The sequence below is a fragment of the Pyrus communis genome, chromosome 6 (genome assembly GCF_963583255.1).
Source record: "Pyrus communis chromosome 6, drPyrComm1.1, whole genome shotgun sequence".
Classification (NCBI taxonomy): domain Eukaryota; kingdom Viridiplantae; phylum Streptophyta; class Magnoliopsida; order Rosales; family Rosaceae; genus Pyrus; species Pyrus communis.
The window spans coordinates 28,876,149-28,895,028 of record NC_084808.1 but is presented as its reverse complement, the minus strand read 5'-3'; the positions used below and the strand labels follow the sequence as shown (position 1 = coordinate 28,895,028).

The following is an 18,880-nucleotide window of genomic DNA, read 5'->3' as shown; positions in this document are numbered from 1 at the left end:
CTCTCTCTCTCTCTCTCTGTAAAACACAACAGACAGAAGAGATAGCTAGCCAGCCAACCCTTAGAACTTGGTCAACTATTAACCAAATATATGAATATATAAGAAGCAATAACTACTGTAGTCGCGGACGTGCTTTCTGATTCTGCCGTGGTAATTTTCGAATCAAATCAACTATTTGTTTGCATGGATACGCAATCGTGCATGCATAAATCATGATAAAAGTTGGGAGAGGCGCACGGACTCTGGCACTTGCGCTTTCTCTGGAATCATCTTTTAAGTACGTAGTTATGCCGGCCCAGAAGGAAATCTATCGAGCTTACTCTGCGATCATTTTCTAATTAAGTACGTACTTACGCCCGCCGGGCCAGAAGGAAATCTTTCGATCTTTTTCGAACATATTTTTTTCCCTGCAATCTTTTAACGTAGGCCCCAGAAGGAAAGTCGATCGAGCTTTCTCTGCAATCATCTTTTTTTCTCTCCATTCTTACAAGTACTTATGCCCCAGAAGGGAAAATGATCTTAATTTCGAGGTTTCATTAATTATTTAATCTCTCTTTTGTCTCCCTCACTCATCGATATCCCAACACTCTGCTATATACTGTTACACCTTTGAGTTTTCTACTTTGTTGCGTCACTCATTGACCAAATACAAGTACAAGTACTCAGAGAGAAAGATATGTGATTGGGGATTTTATAGTATTCAGGATTATTGAATATTCTATAAATTTTAATTATTAGATTTTTTTTTTTCTTAAAAAACACAAAAATAAAAATTTAACGTTACGAAAATTCAGAGCATATATACTCCGGAACACTTGTTAATTTTTATATAGGATGTGATCATAGACGAAGGCACCTTTACTAGCTAATTAGTTAGGGTTTGATGCTTTTTTTTTATTTGTTTCTTTTGGTTAAAGAGGCCTCGATGCATTAACTATATATATGTTCTTGTCTAATTAATTAAGTTGCTATAATACAATTTTCTTAGTCCGCATAGTTAGAAGTTATACATTCATTGCAGAAAAAACAAAATAAGTGATGATCTACTGCCACTTTCTTTTAATTGAATGAAGATTTTGGATTCAAGCCTGTTGAAATAGGTATGTAACTGAATCACAGTTATGATATTATCAACAGACTTTTAGCAATTGATTGTATATGGATAAACCACTTGGGTTGAAGGTGGCAATGGTGATGAGCAAGGGCAGTTAGAACGTAGAGGTGTTAAATCAATCTATTGGTTGTTAACGGATATCTATTAAGACTCATTTAGTTCGATTTCACCTTACACTGTCATAACCATTACTAATCTTACCTCTATATTATGGTGATATATATCAAATTAAATAGGTCTTAACAATACTAATTAATAACTCAAGGTTGATTTGCCACCTCTAGGGGCAGGTTTAGGATTTTATATGGAGGTGAGCCAATATTTTTCTTGTGTTGGAGCATGGAGAGTAAATGAAATTTTAGATGGGCAACACCTCCACTTATATATGCATGACACATTGACGTTTTGAGAAAGTGAGGATAAAGTCCCACATCGGTGAGGGACCAAACCATGCAATGCAAGGGCTTATAAAAAGTTAATTACTCCTCATATTATCAATTAACTTTATGGTAGAAGCCCTAGCTTCTTCAGACATCACGATCGAAATTGTGTTGCACACTAATCATATGATTGGAGGACATGGAAGCTGGGCTAGGCTTGCTATTTGGATATGAATATCAGTGGAATAGGTAGTATATACTTTTAAGCTTTTAACAAATGTAAATTTTGGAAAAGATTATGGCCCTTTGGGGCAACAGATGAAGTATTCTCTGTTTGTTTCCCCAAGCATTAATGATTAGTCGAGGCTTCTTTACTCACATTGTTCATGGTTATTTACTTGGTTTGGTTGCATAGGTGTAAAAACTTTCCTTCGTATGAATTGCGAACTTTTGCCCTTTGGTATATCCTGATTCCTGATATGTCTATCACGACAGAATACATTTGAAAGTGTTTTATGAAGCATCCTGTGATAAATTCCTGACCAACTTCATATCTAATAAAATAAATAAATATAAGAGGCATCGTCTACTATATGGATTCATGTGAAGCACGAAGTTTGAAACAAAGGGACCTACTGTTATACGCAATGCATATGTTGACTCAGATTGTTGAACTGGAATTACAATATCTCGATTAGCTGTAACATTCTCGTGTATATGCAGGGTGTAAACAAGGGACTTGTAGCGAAACGTCTACTTTCCTCCATACAAGATAGGAAAATGTCACCAGATTTTGTTCCCTGCATAGAGGATGATCGATCTGATGAAGACATGTTTGAGGTAATTACAAGCTCCATATCAGGCCCATCCATCGCTCCCAGAGCATAAGTATTTGCGTGCAGAGTCTGCCAAAAACCCAGCAAAGCCAAGTATTATCTGGATGATGCCGCGAAGATTGTAAGGTTGATGAACGGATTGGCATGTGTCACTGAGAAAACTGTACCTCTGTAAGTTTACCAACGACGAAGATAGGGGCGTTGTCCCATTTTCTCTGTTTGTAACTGCCACAACGAAGGCCGCGCAGTGTATTACACATTGTTTCTGTTTAATTCCTTGCTTCTTTGGTTCATCATGTAAAAACTATGTGGTGTTAAGAGAAGCTATGCAATCGGATATTTTTTTTTTTCGCATTTTTTGTTGTAAATCTGCGAATGTGTTTGTCCATGAAGTCCGAGCTTGTTTTACCGCAGTTGATAATAGTCTTTAACGAGGGAAATCTCTCATTCATGTCCACTGCCTCGGATACAATCTTTGTTTTGGAAGTCCAAATTTTGTTGTCTGATTTGGTTTCACTTGGCAGATTGATGTCGTTTGATAATACCGGGCCCTTTCGGTGCCTTTGTTAGAAATTTGTTTTGGTGTGACCGTTATGTCAAGTCTTAGTATTTGAGGTTATGTTATCTACGCTGGGTAGTGGGTAATGTTATTACAGCGGTATTCTAAACTTATAATGTATTTTCACTATATCCTATGACAGTGCATCATTGGCTTTGGCTTATAATGTATTTTCACTATATCCTATGACAGTGCATCATTGGCTTTGGCTTATAATGTATTTTCACTATATCCTATGACAGTGCATCATTGGCTTTGGATCCACCAGTGGCGCAGTCGGTGATGCCGGTGAGTATACCCAAGCGACCATTTCCGGTGCTAATGGGGCATATTGTGCTTTTCTTGATAACTCGGCAGAATTCGTACATTATGTTGTCTTGTATGGTGTGGTTCTTTACATTTGTTCTATAGTGGAATAATAATCCCGGCAGTCAATGATCCTCGTTTTCTGTCGTGCTTGTTGTTTGATTGCTAAGCGTGTTCTGTTACTGTCATATTTTCTTGGATCTTCACCTATATCTATGGCTAATGGGGTTCTTGTTCTTCTGTTCTGCTTTTCTCATTTTTCCTAAATTCCATGCCTAGCCAACAGAGAGTACTGTAGCCAAATACTGTTGATACTACTAAAAAGTTGGAGTAAACTTGATCTACGTCTAATTTTGTGAATCGTTCTCGGGGTTTAGGGTTTAGCCCACCTTATTGGGTTAGGTATATTCACTGGTCATCTGCTTCAGCTTTTTATATTATCTTTTATCAAATTGTGATAAATGTCATCCCTTATTTATAGCTTTATCGTTTACTCAATTTTAGGACAAAATCTAAAAATTAAATATTATTACTTCTTTTTATGCTCCTAATTCGTATCTCAATTTTTTCTTCTACCTCCATCACAAGTTAACTGTGTTAACTAACACAATCTAATTTGTAGGTACTATGTATATCAGCATATCTACTAGTATGTGTTGTAGTCGTTTTAGATTAAGAATGTGATTGTATAAATCCTAGTAGTTAATATCCTATTAGAGTTGAAATCCTATTAGGGTAAGGGATTAACTTTTCCTGCTACTCTGAATAAAGACACAATGGGGTGGAAAAGAACACACCTCACAATTACACATCTCTCTCTACTCTCACTATGTGCCGCACCTCCCTCTCTCTAGCCTCCATAATTGTTCAGTAAATTATGCCTACAACAAGTTATCAACACGCTCTTAACGCTGCGCTAAAGAGAGTTTATTCTTCAATTAGGGGAGTATTATGTTTTAATCATTCTTTTTATGATTAATTTATTATTTTATTGAATTGATCTAAAGGTTATTGATTCAATTTAATTTTTCTGTGTTGAAAGTGATGCAACGCATTGGAGATGCAATTCTGACTTTTCGAGAAAGATCTTCTACAAATTCAAGGGCTTTTGTTATTTTCTGTCAATCAGGTACGCTTAAAATAAGGGAAGATATTTGAAACGACCATGAAGCATGAAAACATTTCCCATGATGCATGAACCCCCTAAGTTTATATTTTCTTTCCGATATATATTGTATATGTTGCATATATTTGTCAATATATACACACACACACACACACATTTCATGCATTACGCAATTTTTGCTATGTGAAATTTGTGAGTCAAAGCATCGAAATAAATTAGAAGAAAATTTTTGGTTTTTCCAAACCCTAAAATTTGTTAGACAAAAAAAAAAAAAAAAAAAAAAAAAAAAAAAGGTATAAAAGGGGAAAAATCAAGCCGAAGCCTAGCCGAGCCAGCAGCTCAGGCCCGCTTCCTCTAGACCACAACAACCCCCTGGGCTTTGCTACAAGTGTGCGAGACCACCAGGCATTCGGCCTAGGATGTTTTTGCGAGCTGGGCCTGTAGCCCTCAACTCACACCAGAAGCCAACAACAACCTTGTTGGGCTTCGTCATCCGTTCAGCCTAACTTCAACAACACACGCTGTTGGGCTTCTTTCACGCCAGTCCAAAGCCAGCAGCTTAACGCTGCTGGGCTCCACCCTTCTCCCATGGGTTCGCTAAACCTGCAGCCATTTTGGACTGTACAGTAGCCGTGGCCCACCCCCTGCAGCCGGTCTGAAGCTGGGTTTTTTCTCCAAAGCCCACACCAGCTCACGGTTAGGGAACCAGCAGCATGGGCTGTGTTTTTTTTTTTCACGGACCAAGTCCAATTTGGGTATCTCTTTTAATTTGGCTCGTAATGCAGCTTAGGCAGTGGTTGCCCACCTGAGCCCTATTTGGGCCTAATTTATTTGTGTGGCCTACAACCAACATTAAATGATAAATGGGCTTAGATAAATTTTATTTTGCTTTTACGATCTATCCCAGATGGTCCTGATCTATTGAATTAATTAAAAGTGACCTGCAGTCCATTCATTTGATAATTAATTCAAAATTATTGACCTAAATATTACTTTTGGACATTAACGATTCAATAATTTATTTCTTTTCCATTAACCGTTGACATCCTTTTGTAGTCCCGAAGTGCTGACACTTGAGTTCTCGAAACAGCTCAAATCCACTACACTTAAATCAGCATATTGCATTCTGTGTTCTTACAAGAACCTCTCTTTTATGAACTAAATGTTCATAAAAACCTATAGTTTCAAATTAGTGCCTTTGAAACTCGAAATTTTCATAAAACAAATACACCCATGAAAACTTGACATTTTTCATCAAAAACCATGTCTTAGAACTCGAATGTTCTAACTTTGATGCTTATGGATGATTTATTCCCATAGCAATAATCACAAATCTTGTTCCCTTCAATTCAATGGATTGTCAAACCATCACAAGTTCGATTTTCTTGATTTGGATGTTTCCAACATAAACCACTTTATGTGGGTACAAGTCATGAATCTCCACTTGACTACCATTGTAGCCAACAATGACTTGGAATAGCTGAATAAGCCTCTGCCATGATCTTCATTTGAAGACTTATGCCCAAAGCATTGCAAACGAAAATACCTCCCGAATAAGGATTCTATGGCTATTTGGCTCACTTCTACAGACTGTCTAATCATGAAAGATATTGCCTGAAGCACACCATGATTACGTCCATGAATGAGTACAATTTTGAAGTTTATAAATCCGATCAAATTTTGACTAGAGAATACTTTTCTTATCCTTCCATGTTTCTACCTCGCTCATGAAGTAGCAATGTAGACAACGGAAGTTTACCAAATTCTCAGATCTGATTACCACCATAAACTTGAAAGAAAGGTATAGACTCAGTTTGCCTAGAGTCTACCGAATGGCTCAACCCAGTTTGCCCAAAGCTTATCGAATGATGGTGCCTTGCTTCACAAAGGTGCATCGAACAACACTTCTCTGCTTCAGCAGAGACTTACCAAATAGACCCCTATAGCTTCGGTTGAAGCCTATTGAACCCAATTATGGGTCTGTCTCTCTCACAATCCAATTTCGAGTTTGTTTTTACAGCACATGGTAGAATCAGGGCCTGCCAAGGTGTGGCATCATGCCTGAAGCGTGATCCTTGGCACTTAAGACCTAAAACTTCAAGAATAAGGGATATTGTTCCCGAACCTCAACCATACATAATCTACTTCCGTCTTGATTGAATAGATCATTGGTTATGTACCTATTTATGCCCCTACCAATGTTGTTGAGGAGTACCATTCTCGTAGTCAATATGTGAGATTGATTTTGCTACACTGAACACCGTTGGAAGAGCATAATTTTGACATAAATGGCCTTGTTAGCTGAATCCCCTTAGTCACCTTGGTTTACTTAGTGAACATTTTTCCATGTTATTGGATTCAAGTTTGGTGTTTTTTTTTGTTATGGATAATCTTATTGATATTGTCCTCGAATACAAGTTAATTGAATCATATTTCTTGTGTAAATGTGACCGAATTTAATTAAACATGTGATTACATGGGAAACTTAGCTGTTTGGATGAATGAGATACTACGCACACTGACTTTATACCTAAATCACATCTCTGGCAACGACTTCAAGTCTATCCAACCTGATTAAGAGCATTGGCACGCTCATCGTTGTATGAATGGTACTGAATTACCATGTCAGAGACCTTATACTCTATCTGTTCTGGAATAATGTTGTTGAGTTTTCTTAAGGATATTCGAGATGACAATGACTATGAATGAAACCACTAAAAAAAATAGAGTGAAATATCTTTGCACCACCTCCAAAAATGAGCCTAAAGTTTTGATTTGGGCCTAATAAGTTGTATCCTAACTGGAAACGCACCATATATGGATGGCCTGGAACCTGGTGATTGAGCAGTTTACTTGCTTTTGCATAACCATTTAGGACACTTAGGTTGAACAATGATGCTACAACGTATCTCTTTGCTCGAAGTAAGGATCTTGTGCCTATAAGCACACTTTGCCAAGCCTGCTTATTAGGAAAATTGATTTTCTATATCATTCCTCACAAAGATACGAAATCACCCCTTTTCACAATGGATTCAAGGGAATACTAGCCACATGTTTGTCCACACACATTGTTGATAAACATCCTGGGCGATTAAGGGTTCACCGCCCTATTTATCCCTTAAAGACTGGATAATGCTGGAGAGTTTATATCGAAAGTTTTCAATAAAGTATTGCATGTATTTTAGGTTTGTAATTGAACAACGAATTCCCATGTTCACCCTAAATAGCCTCGCCTAGCGATCATAAAGCGCAATTTAAATGATTGCCCAGACTTTGGAAAACGTACCAAGTTTTAAGTTTCTGCCTAAGGCTGTGCAATCTTGTACGCAGCTATGTTGGCCTGCCTTGAGGCCCATTGCCACCTAACCTATTCGACGTTACAGTTGGTTACTGGGTACGAACTTGATGTTTTTCATATTTACACATTTAGATGTCCATTCTATGTGCCAAGTTGCGCCATCACAACGTACCAATATGGGTCATCAAAGAAGGATGTGAATCTTTGTCAATTATGATTCTCCTTTACACTAACTCTCTTAGAGCCCTTGCATGCGATCTTTTTACCCTTCATTTACGGGTTGTCACTTTAATGACAACCCGCCGTTAGGAAGAGATAAGAACGTCAATGTTTTTGTAGAACGACGTGAATTGGCGTGGACGTTGCCCACTATGTCTCATCTTGATCCCCGTACCGCACAAGTGTGATAAACAATGTGATGACTTCTAGCTTTCAGAATGTTGCTCCATATGCATTCCTTTGATCTAGCTAAAGTGACGATATCATATACCAGCTGTGAACATGCCTACAAGGATAGATGTACTTAACGGACGTCGAGTCAACATCTTCCAAAACGTGGCTGTGCGGATTTACCAAGTTAATTTAGGATTATGTTTCCTATTTTATTTCAATTTATTAGGTTTCCTAGTTTTATTCTAAGACCTTTTACTAGGAGGATTTTATTTAGAGTAGTATAAATAAGCCTTTTTTGTGACATCCCACATCGCCCAGGGGAGTGATCATTAAATGTATATTCCCATCCCTACCTAGCGCAAGGCCTTTTGAGAGCTTACTGGCTTCGGAGTTCATTGGAACTCCAAAGTTAAGCGAGAAGGGGGCTAGAGCAATCCCATGATGGGTGACCCATCGGGAAGTTGCTCATGAGTTCCCAGAAACAAAACCGTGAGGGCGTGGTCGGGGCCCAAAACGGACAATATCGTGCTACGGTGGTGGAGCGGGCCTGGGAAGTGATCCGCCCCGGGCCGAGATGTGACACTTTTTGGGCTAGCCGTAGAGTGGAACGCACACACTATTTGGAGAATTGTTTTTGACAATTTAAGTTTATTTTCAAGGTGTTTTATATCCATGTTTTTAATAATATTTTGTTTTATGATTATTTGTAACTAATTTTCGTTTGCTAGGGCAATGCCTGAGCTTTAGCAAGAATATGTAGTTCTTTTTTAATTTTCTTATGTTATTATGCATGCATACTTTGAATATTAATCACTGTGCTTTAAACTATCTATCTGTCTTAATGATTCGCGACAATTAGGATATTTAGAAAAGTAATTTGATGCAATTTTGGCGGAGGGTTGTCCCTAAAATTGACCAAGGCTTCTTGTGGTTAATATGTGTAGCTACTTAGGATGGACGACACGTCTTAAGAGTTATATGATTTTTCAAAAGGTTTTCACAAAACTTAATGAGTCTTGCATGTTCACATTCGATTTGGACATCACAGACGGGTTGCATGTTAGATATATGTTCTATGTTGGAGGTTCCAAGTAGGATATATTTTAGGAAAACCTAACCTTCAAAATATGCATACGTAATTCGTAAGAAATTAGAAGAACTAAGTAGGATTGTTAGGGGGGACAATGGAACTCTAGTGCTTTTCCAAATTTATTTCTCAAAACCTTTTCTTTTTTATTTGATTTATTCTTAATTGGTTACTAGTTGTTTTTCCTAAATTATTTTTATTAAATTCGTTTTTATTACATTTAAATTCAAAATCAACCTTTTCCAATGTTTGTTTTCAAATAATTAGTCAAGAATTAGTATAAATACATATTATACTACAACTACCTTGTTTTCTTACAAGTATTTTTAAGTGTTTTTATCCCTACTTTTGCAGGTGGTAAAAATCCCTATCACTAACCTCGCAAAAATAAAAAATAAAAAACAAAAAGGAAGCATTCGTACAAATTGATTCCAACGAACCCTAGGAAGTGAATTGACAAAATATCCTTTCACATAAGGGGAGCATGACATGTTTTAACAGAAAAATGGATGAAAATTAACGTATATGGTAGATTCTAACAGTTAAGAAATTTTAAATTGAAAGTTCAGGTGGTATTGGAGTAGATAGAGAAAAACTTAGCTACTTTATGTGTTATTATACATTCACAAGGGGAGACGAAATTTTTTTTTTGAGAAGTAAGGGGAGATGATATTTTGATCTATACAAAAGGGTCCTGGAATGATTGACCAAGTACACAAAGTTTCTATCACTTGGTCGTCTTCACACTTCACACCCTCCTTGTGAACACTGACTGATGCCAAGAAGGTTGACGTCCAGGACTCAATTTTTGTACGAACCAATAATATCTACTAAATCTTTTAAAAACGATTTCATACAAAGTGAAAAGTAGAAAAAATGGTTAACATTATTAAGTTATTGGAATAGATACACACCAACTTTATCAAAGTCCCGCGTCATATAATTTTCCAGACCACATACATCAGTCAGGTCAAGTGTAAGTTTTATTTGTATATTTAGGTCAAAAGTGTAGAATTATTGTTAGAGGGAATTGGATCCGATCAAGAGGATTCTCATATTTTAATTATTCATCGTGTATCATGCGGTTAGAAATCATTTAATTTTTTTTATTTAAAATTAAACACAAATAGTACCTACAAAAATTGACCGCATGATGCAAGATATACGATGAACGGCTAAGATGTGAAGATTTCTAAGATCTCCACAAATTGAATCTGGAGAGGATCCTTTTCCTTGTTAGAGTCTAGCCATAACACAGTTAATGAAAGAAATTTCAATGGAATTGTTTGACTTTATCAGCTTCTATGCTGAATAAAATTAATAAAAGATTAAATGAAACTAAAACACAAGCAGCTCATACATTTATAAAATTATTCAACAGATGACGTGTCAGCTTCTATGCCGAATAAAATTAATATAATATTAAATGAAACTAAACCACAAGAGGCTCTATACATTTATAAAAATTATTCTACAAATGACGTGTTCGATCTTTTTTTATGGTCTTTATAATTGCCATATCATATTATCCACCACTTCATTGGAGTGGATCAGTTTCAGCGAACCCACACGTCAATAACTTGAGAGTAAGGTAATGTCGTGGCTTTACGTCCTTCTTCCAGTTTTGCTTTTTTCTTATCGGTCAGCTTCCTCCACTTTTCACACTGGAGATTACGGCATCTCGCACAGTAAGGGCAAAAGTGTGTAAACGGTCCAACAAAAGTCAAATGCAAAATCCCAGATAAGGAAATCAACGCGAAGATAAAATTATGGAGAAATTTTTGTGCAAATTATCGGAAAATTATAATTGTAATTACTTGTGTTTTATTTAAAAAATAAAATGCATTTGGGTTTTATCTGGTGGTGTATGTAGAGAAGTACCAATGCTATTGTTTTTTTAAGACGATTAGTTGGTAGTTTCGCAATAACATTTTACTTTTTTTTAGCAGAAAGCCTCATAAAAGTTCAGCTATCATCATATGATTCATTAGTGTCTTGTTTGGTAAGAATTCTTAGTCTAGAAACTTGTCATTTGTGGTTATTTAGGTGAAACACTTAGACGTTTTAGAGGAAATAAATTGCCTAAATTGGCGAACGTATGTGTTACTCCTCTATCAACCAGAAGCCCTAAATTCTTTTGGATATTTGCAACTTGTAATAATAAACTAGTTGCCAACGATTGATTGGAATTCCTTTTAGGACCCATGACATAAGAAACCAACACATTCTTCCACCACACGACAAATACCAATTATTAATGGTTATATATTGTTGCTTGTGATATTGGACGACTAACTGCAAGAAAGGTTGGGTTTTGATGTACGTATTGCGTACCGACCTTCCTACTTCCTAGAGCTAGTTGACGTTCAACCTAGATTTGCAAGCGTGTCGGCTGATTTATGTAATTTATTATGTATTTTATGTTCCTGAATGATTGATTTTATTACACAAATGAGAATTAAAATTATATATTCTGGTTGTTGGCTTCTTAGTGTTTATGAAAACAAATTGATAGCACAATTATTTTCAATTCATAATTCTTTTATGTTTACTAATACATATGAAGATTAATAAAGTGTGCCCTCCTCCACAAGGTTTGTTCACAAAGGGTGAGTCAGGGCTTAAAATCAAGCCAAAGGGTGTAGTTGATGGACAACATGTGAATATTTATGCACCCATTGTTTGTTCCAAGAGATGGAGGAGGTTAGGTTAGCTGAAATATAATTATCGATACAAGGATGCGGGTGCTCTTAATTTTTTAGGGTAAAAATGGATAAAAAAAAATGTCTCAAGCCAATATTTGAGGCACCACGACGTTGAAGTAACCCATGTTCATCTTCCTCTCATACGCTCATGATACTTTTAAAAATTATACTATATTTGCAGACCATGTCGACCCTCCACATTTAATTTTGTAAACTAATATATGATGTATATAAAAAATCAGGAATCAAACTAGAGGAGCTAACTGATCCGACACATATTCGTCTTTTCTCTTTCCGTTATTTACTTTTTTTTTAATTTCAAATAAATAAACTTATCACATGTTAAAAAATTAGAAAACAAACAGTCACGATTGAAAATGCAATACTATGATTAATAATTAACAATAAATTTGGAAACAAAAAAAGTTCAATATGTTTGTTATATAGATAGAGTAGGATTATCTTCCCACAAATCTCCTCCCCATTTCTCTCATTCGCTCTTGTTTTTCTCTTCCAATATAAAAAATTAACACATGAAATAACTTAATTAAGACTGTTTAAATAAAATGAGAAAAATTAAAATAAAATAAAAATTTAGAAGGAAAAAAATCCTACCCACACAGATAATAAAAGCGGTCAAACTCGCTGAATAAGGGTTTAAGAATGGGAACAAAATATGCATACAAAAATTATAAACACCTTATTCAAACCTACCTAATTTACAAATCAGTTCAAATAAGAACCCAAGATATACCAAGTCTTGACATTATTCTCTTCTACTTGTCTCTCCTCCTCCTCCTCCTCCTCCTCCTCCTTAAACTATTTTCTTCACTGTTTTCCTACCAACATTATCATCCAATACAATCACAGATATAGAAAAGCTTAACTGGGTTTCAGACAGACAGACAGTTAGACAGAGATGAGTGGTGACGATCATAGCATGATCGCGGAGAGGGCACTAAACAGCCTAGGCAAAGGATTTGATTTGACGTCAGATTTCCAACTGAAATACTGCAAGGGAGGCAAACAAAGATTGGTTGTGCTCAACGACACCGATAAAAGAGAACTCACAGTTCCTGGTTTCAGAACCATTCAGAACGTCTCCGTCGACATTAAATGTGACAAAGGCGATCGTACTCGTTACCAATCCGATATCCTCACCTTCAATCAGGTATACATGCATACATAACCTTTATTTTTCTACAAATAATAAAGGATCAAATTAATTATAAACGAAGAAGAAGGTTAAAGTTCTACCGTATATTTAATCAATTACTTATATTAGTGAGTATAATTCATGCAGATGTCGGAGTTTTTCAACCAAGGGTCGAGTGTGCCAGGGAAAATCCCATCAGGGCTGTTCAACGCTATGTTTGGATTCGACAGCGGTTTGTGGGCAAAGGATGCAGCAAACATCAAGCACTTGGCTCTTGATGGCTACTTCATCATATTCTTCAACGTTCATATTGATAGATACCCTCTTGTTCTCGCCGAAGATGTCTGTGAGTCCGTTCCATCCACCTGGGATCCTCCTGCCCTTGCAAGGTGTGTGTATATGCATACCATTATTTTTATTTTTAATATACAATGAAATTATAATTTAAGTTAAGATAAATCTAATAAATTGATATCGAATTAGTCATTTACGAAAATCAAAGATAAGGCCTCCTAGTTACAAGTGAAAAGAAAGAATACAAGATTGTAGTACTCGTAGTCATGCATCAGTAATTCAATTAAGATTGATGATATGAAATTTAGGGTTTTTACTTGTAAGTTATTTTTCACCAAAGGAAGCGAATTTTGAAGGTTTTGGGTGCCTCCTAACTCTCCCACCATGCCAGACTTAATTCCGTCCCTGATTTTAACTTAAACATATATTATACAAAATTGTACGGAGCAATTCCAGCTTTATCTTATTGTGTATGATAATAAAATAGAAAAAATAAAGGTAAAAAGATGGTTGGTTTCAAATAAGGTTCACATATTCTTGAATTATTCAAATATACTTGGTTTTTTACTCAAAACTCTTATGAATTTATTTAGATGAAGATTTATTTTTTTTTCCCCAAAAGCTAGGCCTTAATTTTCGTACCAAAAAAAAATATATATATATATACATGAAAATACGGGACCACTTTCTTTCTACTTTCTTTTTCTTGTTAGAAGCTAGCCATAACATTGTCAACTATGTTACTATTTAACGCGCTTTTATAAAGAAATCCCATGTCTTCCCCACTAATTATGCAAACTACGATGCCTATGATTTGTGCCTTGTGATCTCGATGTTGTTTGGCAATCAATAAAATATATGTTGTGTATACACACACACACATAAAAAATAAGCAAATTGACGGCGAGAAATATATATGCCATTATTGGATCTTGCAATACCGTCTGACCTACTGACTGGATTTTCCTGGTTTTGGCCATCCATCTACATGCATGCATGATTGATTTCTGTTTTCTTAGGATAAAATAAATATTTAATAGAATTTGATTTAGTCAAATTGGTTAGAATAGTCTTGTTCAAGTTCAACTCTTTATTTTTCTTGTGAATTAAGTGTAAATTATCTTATAGAGTTCATTTGAAAATTCTTTTAAAATGACTGAAAACGCTTTTGATGAAATCAATTTTAATTTCCAAAAGCACTTAAGTGATTTTGGAAGAAGTACTAGATATGTACTTCTTGAAGGAAATACTTCAAATGCTTATTGCAAAAAACACTTCAAATGTTTTTCTAGGATCAACTTGAATTTTGACTAACGATTAGTTTTAAATACATTTTTATCAAAACCTTTTTTCTATCATTTTAAAAACATTTCCGAACAATCTGATAGTTTGTAAAAGGAAATATATAGTCAACATTTCCAGCCGCATTGAGATTTGAAAACCTAGCTTATACTAGAAGTGTATGTGTATGTGTATATGTAATGTCTCCACTGGGGCTTGAAAGTTAGTAAAAGTCACATAATTGGGCGGTTCTTTATTAGAGCTGATTTTCCATCGTGGACCGTTCTTATTTGGACTGACCAATTCTTTGGTTTTGGAATATTTGTCTGTCTTGGTAAACATGTACTGGGGCATTACTTACCCGACAAAGAATTTCGTTATTTTATCACTGTTATAGTCCGGCCGCTGTTCACCGAAGCTTTCACTTTTGTTGATCGTCTCTTTATAGATCATTTCACTACACAAAATCTAGTTTACCAATTCCCCTCAAGGGGGGAGCTGCAACTTAGCGTTCTGCTCAATTTAATTTGTCTAGAACTTTTATCTTTAAATACCAGACAACCATTTTGCTCTTATTTGACATTAATTGTGTGCACATTTGACAGATTCATTGAGAAATATGGCACTCACATCGTCGTGGGATTGAGTGTTGGGGCCGAGGATGTTGTCTTAGTAAAGCAAGATAAATCTTCAAACATGCAGCCATCGGACCTCAAAAATCACTTGAATGAGCTTGGAGATCAGCATTTTACAGGGGCATGCAGTTTCTCCCCATCACACTCCAAATCCAAAGACCAAAAACACAAGGTATATAAATGTATAGAAAAGTTTTTTAACGGGATAGTGTCAACGACATGTGATGCACCTAACGTCTGTATTATATGAATAAATATAACATGATAATTGAGTAAACATTTGTCACATCACCAACAAATTAAATATACATATACATATATATATATATATATGTTATATACAGTTTTAATCCTCATAATATTTGAGCCATAATAATATTTGCACATGGTTTAACTACAGGTACCACAGACATTCAATGTCTTTCATGATCCTCAGTTGGCCATTAATGGCTTCTCAACCACAAACACAAAAGATGTATGTAGGTTCTATATATTGCACTACTAATATGGATATACACTACTCATTTTAATGAAAGGAGCATGCATTAGGGAAAATTAATCAGTCAATTAAAAGATTAACAGTAGTTGTCATGACGACGTGACAGATGAATTTTGCAGGGTACTAGTGTGATATTCTATAAAAAAGGAGGCGATCCGATGGCCAGCAGCCACTACGAGTGGCTTCTCACAGCACCATCAATGCCGGACGCAATTCAGTTTAGTTTCATTCCGATCACTTCTCTCCTCAAAGATGTGCCAGGCAAGGGTTTGCTGTCGCATGCCATCAACCTCTATCTTCGATGTAAGTTCAATTTATTTGTAATGCCCTTTACGTTCTTAACTAGTTTTCATTACATGAGCTAACCCAGTTAGTTAACGCACTATGCCCGCTACACTGCACCATATTCAATTCCCCTTTTCTGTTAATTAGAGTAATTCATAACATCGCTTAATTTATCTTTTTAATTTTGCATGTGTTACGTGCAGACAAGCCTCCAATAGATGATCTGCAGTACTTTTTGGACTTTCAAACCCACAAACTTTGGGCTCCTGTTCTCAATGAGCTGGCTCTAGGCCCAGCCTCCAATAGGACGACTCAGTCCCCTGCAATCCACGTCAGCTTGATGGGTCCTAAACTATATGTAAACTCTGCGCAAGTTAGGGTTGCATTTAGGCCTGTCACGGGGATGCGCTTGTATCTTGAGGGCAGGAAAGCCAACAGGTACTAGTACTTCTGCATGCGATTCAATTAATTATACGTGGTCAATTTTCGTTAGATACTATTTATATTTAATTTTAAATAAAAAATTTAAAATGACTTTTAATTGCATGATGTATAATGGATATGAGGATCCCTGTGATCCTTACAAATAGGATCCAGATGGGATCCAAATCCTCAAAAATGGGATAGAAAAGGATGACAAGTGTCAAAATCCAATAAAGTGATATACTGGATTTGTTGATCACGATGAGGAACCCTAATAGTACAACGTTATCATGCTATGTACATAATGATGAAAAATGCCTTATTGTTACCTGAACTCAGGCTAGCCGTCCACCTCCAACATCTGTCAAACACACCATTCATGTTGCAAAACAAGATAGATGACACACCAACATGGCGAGGATCGGATGAAATTGCCGACGACCGCTACTTTGAAGCCATAAACCGGAAAAAGATTTCCCATGTGTGCACTGTACCGGTAAAATACGACCCCAAATGGATGTCCTCCAAGAAAGATGCGTCCTTCATAGTGTCCGGGGTCCAGCTTGTTGTAAAGAAGCATGACACAAAGAATGTCCTCCATCTTCGGCTCTTGTTCTCCAAAGTCTCAGATCATTTCGTTGTCCAATCAAATTGGACTGAACCACCGTCGGAACATTCCCAAAAGTCGTCATCGTCCGGTCTCTTCAGTGCCATAAGTACATCGATTTCGGGGAGTAATTGGTCGAGAGATAGAGTACTGCCCGATGATGATCGAGTGATTGTGGATTCGAGTGTGTTCCCGACAGGGCCTCCGGTGCCGCTGCAGTTACAAAAGTTTGTGAAGTACGTGGACATGTCACATCTGTCTAGGGGCCCACAAGACGGCCCAGGATATTGGTTGGTCACCGGAGCTAGGCTCAACTTAGTGAAGGGGAAGATAAGTCTGCAAGTAAAGTTCTCTTTGTTAAACTTATGTTCACCATCACCACCAGTCTCCCTTCGAGATTTGATGTACAACGTTGTGGATTTGGAAGCATAATTTTTTAGTTCTTTGGTAAACTGTAGCACAAAAGCTAGCTAGCTTATGCTCTGGGTTTGTCGCTCTAAAAATGTACAGAGTGTAGAGTGAAACTTGGAGAGAGAGTTTGAAAATATGACTTTAATCCTTCAAATTCAATTTTTTTCATATAAAACTTGACATAATTTTTTTTACTCAAAAAAAACTCAGTGACTAGGATCCACTAAGTGAATTCATTAATTACATATTAATTTATACATTTTACATTTTTAGATGCCTAAAATACCCCTATTGCATATTTGATGTGCACAATTAATTTTATGCAGATTGTAAGGAGGGAGTTAATGATTTTGTAAAAAAAAAAAAGAAAAAAAAAAAAGACATTAATGTTAAAATATTCATTGCATATTAATATCAAATATGAGAATTGTTGGCTTAATTCTATGTTCCCGGCCCGGGACAAATCACTTCCTGGGCCCGCTCCACCACCGTAGTACGATATTGTCCGCTTTGGGCTTACCATTCCTTCACGGTTTTGTTTTTGGGAACTCACGAGCAACTTCCCAGTGGGTCACCCATCATGGGATTGCTCTAGCCCCCTTATTGCTTAACTTCGGAGTTCCGATAGAACCTGAAGCCAGTGCTCTCCCAAAATGCCTCGTGCTAGGTAGGGATGAGAATATACGTATAAGGATCATTCCCCTGGGCGATGTGGGATGTTACAATCCACCCCCCTTAGGGGCCCGACGTCCTCGTCGGCACACACGCGGCCAGGGTTAGGCTCTGATATCAATTGTCGCATCCCGGCCCGGGACGGATCACTTCCTGGGCCCACTCCACCATCGTAGCACGATATTGTCCGCTTTGGGCTTACCATTCCCTTACGGTTTTGTTTTTGGGAACTCACGAGCAACTTCCTAGTGGGTCATCCATCATAAGATTGCTCTAGCCCCTTTCTCGCTTAACTTCGGAGTTCCGATAGAACGCGAAGCTAGTGAGCTCCCAAAAGGCCTTGTGCTAGGTAGGGATGAGAATATACATATAGGATTACTCCCCTGGGCGATGTGGGATGTTACAGTTTATATATATATATTTTTACAAAAAAAAAAAAAAAAAAAAAACCTAATATATGTAATAATACATAATAAAAAAAAAGTAATTTACGTACCATGTACAAAAATGTTATTTGACAAATATATATATATATATATATATATATGTGTGTGTGTGTGTGTGTGTGTGTGTGTGTGTGTGTTTGTGTGTGTGTATCTTTATATAATTAGACCATATTAATTTACCTACCTACTATTTGAAATGTTCATTTCCAATGATGCAAAATATTGTACACCAACAACAAAATATTGCATAAACTTAGGAATTGGATCATGCTTTTGATTGTATCTTTTTACCTACGAACAATCATATACATATTACTTCATATATTTTTACCAAAAAAAAAAAACCCCTAATAGCCTAATATATGTA

At 36.4% G+C, this 18,880-nt stretch overlaps 1 protein-coding gene across 1 annotated transcript; it reads left to right on the top strand.

Annotated features, from left to right (window-relative positions):
* The first annotated feature begins 12,539 nt into the window (after positions 1–12,539).
* LOC137738057 (MACPF domain-containing protein At1g14780) lies at positions 12,540–17,570 on the top strand. Its single transcript, XM_068477661.1, has 7 exons — positions 12,540–12,975; positions 13,108–13,349; positions 15,141–15,342; positions 15,571–15,645; positions 15,789–15,972; positions 16,158–16,392; positions 16,717–17,570. The coding sequence occupies exons 1-7, from the start codon at positions 12,724–12,726 to the stop codon at positions 17,414–17,416; spliced, it is 1,890 nt and encodes a 629-aa protein (XP_068333762.1). The 5' UTR covers positions 12,540–12,723; the 3' UTR covers positions 17,417–17,570.
* The last annotated feature ends 1,310 nt before the right edge of the window (positions 17,571–18,880 follow it).

Coding starts and splice junctions, on each gene's coding strand:
- LOC137738057 (XM_068477661.1), top strand. CDS start 12,724: ATGAGTGGTGACGATCATAGCATGATCGCGGAGAGGGCACTAAACAGC. Junction 15,646..15,788: donor CAACCACAAACACAAAAGAT/GTATGTAGGTTC, acceptor TGAATTTTGCAG/GGTACTAGTGTGATATTCTA. Junction 16,393..16,716: donor GAGGGCAGGAAAGCCAACAG/GTACTAGTACTT, acceptor ACCTGAACTCAG/GCTAGCCGTCCACCTCCAAC.